The sequence below is a fragment of the Bidens hawaiensis genome, unplaced genomic scaffold (genome assembly GCF_021521415.1).
Source record: "Bidens hawaiensis isolate Kalapana, Puna unplaced genomic scaffold, B.hawaiensis_p1.1 tig00055756_1, whole genome shotgun sequence".
Taxonomy (NCBI): Eukaryota; Viridiplantae; Streptophyta; class Magnoliopsida; order Asterales; family Asteraceae; genus Bidens; species Bidens hawaiensis.
Window position 1 is genome coordinate 44,933 of NW_027506343.1, and position 1,354 is coordinate 46,286.

At 34.0% G+C, this 1,354-nt stretch overlaps 1 protein-coding gene across 1 annotated transcript; it reads left to right on the forward strand.

The window, feature by feature from the left end:
• The first annotated feature begins 315 nt into the window (after positions 1–315).
• On the forward strand, positions 316–678 carry LOC143617584 (uncharacterized). Its single transcript, XM_077090098.1, has one exon. The coding sequence runs from the start codon at positions 316–318 to the stop codon at positions 676–678; it is 363 nt and encodes a 120-aa protein (XP_076946213.1).
• The last annotated feature ends 676 nt before the right edge of the window (positions 679–1,354 follow it).

Below are 1,354 nucleotides of genomic sequence, written 5' to 3' on the forward strand. Positions count from 1 at the left end.
AGGCACCTGATACAATACCGATACCATACCGGTATCGACATACCACAATCGGTACCGGTATGTAAGGTATCACCACCGACCAAACACAATCGCACCTGCCAGACAACCGATTATGTTCGGTCAGGTAACCTTCCGGCACCGATTGTGTTCGGTTAGGTGCCACCGATTGTGTTCGATCGGTACCGCCCGTACCGACCGAACACAATCTGTACCGACACCTAACCTAACACAACCGGCACCGGTACCTTCAGTACCTGTATTCGAAATAATTTACCGAGTAAACATATTAATAATTTCCAGATGTCCACTACCGTAATGAGCGACGCAATAATAATACCTTCAACAACAGAAGTCGAGTTCGTGAAATGCGAATGCTGCGGACTGACGGAAGAGTGTACACCGGAGTACATCGAACGTATTCGCGAACGGTACCTTCAGAAATGGATCTGTGGATTATGCGGTGAGGCGGTTAAATACGAGATCGTTAAGAGCAATAGGCTGATTAGTACGGAAGAAGCTATGGCGCGCCACGTGTCGTTTTGTAGACCGTCGGATCCAACTGTTCGTTTGATTGCTACCGTGAGACTGATTCTCAGGCGGAGTGTGAAGTCGTTGAGTGATGTGAAGTCAATGGCGGGAAATGATGAAAAATATAAATGGTTTGTTTTTCAAAGCTAAATGTGTGTTTTATCTTTGTTGTTATTCTGATCTATTTATTATAATAAAAAACTACTTAATTTTGCTACTTGTCAATCTTATAGATTTCCTCATCTTTTTTTCAATCTATTTTAATATATGGTCCCTTATCTTTAAGTCATTTCAATATATGAATTCAAGTTTATTTTATTAAAGGTAAATTATAATCGATTCATTCATTAACATTAATGGTGAAATAAGAAAATAAGGTAATTTCAACATTGAAGTTGCATGCCTCTTAGAATAAAACTTTCAAGTCACATGTGATTGCAAATTAAAGAAAATAAAGACGCATCATTGTCTAAGAATTTGGATTTGTATGATAATAAACTACAAATTTTTTTTAAACCGGAATTCAAGCAATAATGCATAATATTTTATATAATTATTGCAAACATGAAAAATACCTATTACATAAATCTTGGTGTTTAGTTTTAATTAATTCATTGACTTTTTGTGTAATATAAAGGGTTTTAGAATAAAAAAATCAATATTTAGTTTTCAATATTTTTCTTCCATAACTCAGACCAAAATGTTTCAAAACATATATTTTATGACTTGATTTATATCTTTTATATATTTAAATATATTTAATTTAATATGCCTTATAATACAAATTACTTAATTAAAAGCATTCAAATTCAAAATTTTAAACCAA